We start from the raw sequence: 2,316 nt of genomic DNA, 5'->3' as shown, positions 1-2,316 counted from the left end.
CACAGGAACATTTCCTTAGGGAAATTTAAAGGTTTACCTGGATGTGTGAGAAGCAACCTTTCGATGCACAATACCCTCCCTATCCAATATGGCAGTATTTCAGATAAATACATCAGAAACAAAGGCACAAAAGACTAGGAGGACACATATTTATTGTTCAGGTACCTTATATGTGTCCAGGATAGAAAAACATCTCGGTTTTCCACTTTAAAATTTACATCTGCCCATTGACAACAGTACGCCAATACATAAAGTTATTAGCTTTGTTCTACATGAGATAACATTTGTATAAACTCTTCACATGACAAGCTAGATATGTTTGCACAGTACCACTGGTAAAGGAAAGATTATCAAGTATATGCATTAATTGAAGTACATGGAATCCTCTAATCCATCAACACTAACATATTGACTACATAAGATAAGTGTAAGTTATGTCATAACTGGCTCATCCTTCTTCCCTTCCTTCCTTAATTCCTTTCTTTCTATCTTTCTTTCTGTTCTTTCTTTATTTCTATCTTTCTTTATTTTCTTTCTTTCTTTCTTCCTATCTTTCTTTCTTTGTTCCACTTTCTTTAAGGAGGAGGTGGTTAGAGAGTTATGTGACTGGGGCTCTGTATCAGAGGTTGTCCAGTATCTCACTCCATAGCATTGGGATATACCATTAATTACATTCCATTTCTCCTGGATTAACTTTCCCAGTGCTGGGATGCCTATAGTGAGTCATAATGTTCCTTTTGTAAAGATGGATTTTTAAAACCATTATTTACTATAGAGTGTTTATGACTGTTGTTAAAGCTGTTTCCTATGTTTGGCCTTTAGACTGTGGTTTTCAGCAGTTGAAGAGCACAGAACAGGGATCCTTAGGATCCCTAAAGATCAACAGGAAGGGAGAAATAGTGGGGAAGCCTGCAGTCAAAGCTTCACCTACATTCCTCAACAAGAGACCCCAGTCTGTTAAAACAGTGTGAAAGATGATACAAATAAAATTTAGGAGGTACATGGCAACAAATATGACCACCACCATCAGGACAGTTTGGGCTGCTCTGGTCTCAGCATGGCCTCTGTGGTTCTGATTGGAAGTGATGATGTGCTGTGTTCGCTGGTGATGCCTATAGAGGAGAATCACCATGGAGACACTGGTCCAGGCCATGATGCTGATGAATGTGGCATCATGGGCAAAATGTAAGAAGACGATGCCTACATTGAACCCAGATGTGGAACAGAGAAATTTGCTGTTATTGTTAGTGTCATTGCCTGTGCTCTGTGGACCAGTGACTTTGATTGGGATGTAGACATTATTTAAGACACTGAACAACCAACAACTGTAACAAGAATAACTCAGGACATCAGGGGTTCTTCCTCGGAGCATCAGCCTACCCCAGTGACCAGGAACAAGAGTGAGAAACTGATGGATGCTCAGGGCACAGGTGGAGCACATGTTTGTGCTTCGAGCCACCAGGCGAATGAAGAACACAATTTTGCATTTCAGGTTAGTTGCAGGTTTCCTTGGAACAAAAACCATCATGTTGGTTGGAAACGCAGTGACAAGGAGAAGGAAGGCATTGGTCACAGCCAAGTTGGTGACAATGACCTGTGTGGGCCTCAGTCGAGAGCCAGTAAAGATGGGAGAGAAATTATGGATAAACAGAAGAATGTTGGCCACAGTCCCAATCCCAACCAGTAAAAGCAGGAGCATCTGGAGAGCCAATTCCTCAGTGGTTTTTAGAGCTTTACTCTGAGAAGTCATGGAGAGGACTTCTGTGCAGACTGGAGTGATGACCAGGAGGAATACTGCTCTCTTGAAGACACTTCTAAATTGTCTGAGCATAATGAATGATTTGAGTCTTTACTTCTTCTATGAAGGGAGATACTACTGTACCACAGTACAGGAGCTTGTCCTGGAGAACACTGCATAGACAACTGAGACTATTATTTTGTACTTCATGTACTTTCCCTCACCTCATGATGCAAGTGTATTAGTAATACAGCTGTTTCTTTCATGGTCAACATGACACCCATGATAACATAGTAGTACATATTAATATATGAACATTGAACATCGGAACACATATTTGCATCCTTTCAATGCAGCAACTTTCCTCTTAACACAATGATTTCTTCATCCCAAAGAAATGTCTGTTTCACAGCTTAGCACTTATCTGAAAATGACATTTAATGTGACATCTATATATAGGATGCCTGATTTTTAGCTGATGGATGGAGACTGACTGTTCCTCTGGAAAACAGTGTATGAAGTAAGTTGCAGACTAAACAAGAGCTTTCAAAGACATGTTTCAAGGACATGAGTTTCAA

At 40.2% G+C, this 2,316-nt stretch overlaps 1 protein-coding gene across 1 annotated transcript; it reads right to left on the bottom strand.

Annotated features, from left to right (window-relative positions):
* Positions 1-832: 832 nt before the first annotated feature.
* On the bottom strand, positions 833-1,789 carry LOC131901349 (vomeronasal type-1 receptor 4-like). Its single transcript, XM_059252529.1, has one exon. It carries the CDS (start codon positions 1,748-1,750, stop codon positions 833-835), a length of 918 nt encoding a protein of 305 aa, XP_059108512.1. The 5' UTR covers positions 1,751-1,789.
* Positions 1,790-2,316: the final 527 nt, after the last annotated feature.

The sequence above is a fragment of the Peromyscus eremicus genome, unplaced genomic scaffold (genome assembly GCF_949786415.1).
Source record: "Peromyscus eremicus unplaced genomic scaffold, PerEre_H2_v1 PerEre#2#unplaced_72, whole genome shotgun sequence".
NCBI classification, from domain to species: domain Eukaryota; kingdom Metazoa; phylum Chordata; class Mammalia; order Rodentia; family Cricetidae; genus Peromyscus; species Peromyscus eremicus.
This window is presented reverse-complemented; position numbering and strand designations above follow the sequence as displayed.

What these genes read in the sequence shown, in the direction of transcription:
- LOC131901349 (XM_059252529.1), bottom strand. Translation starts at nt 1,750, where the DNA reads ATGACTTCTCAGAGTAAAGCTCTAAAAACCACTGAGGAATTGGCTCTC.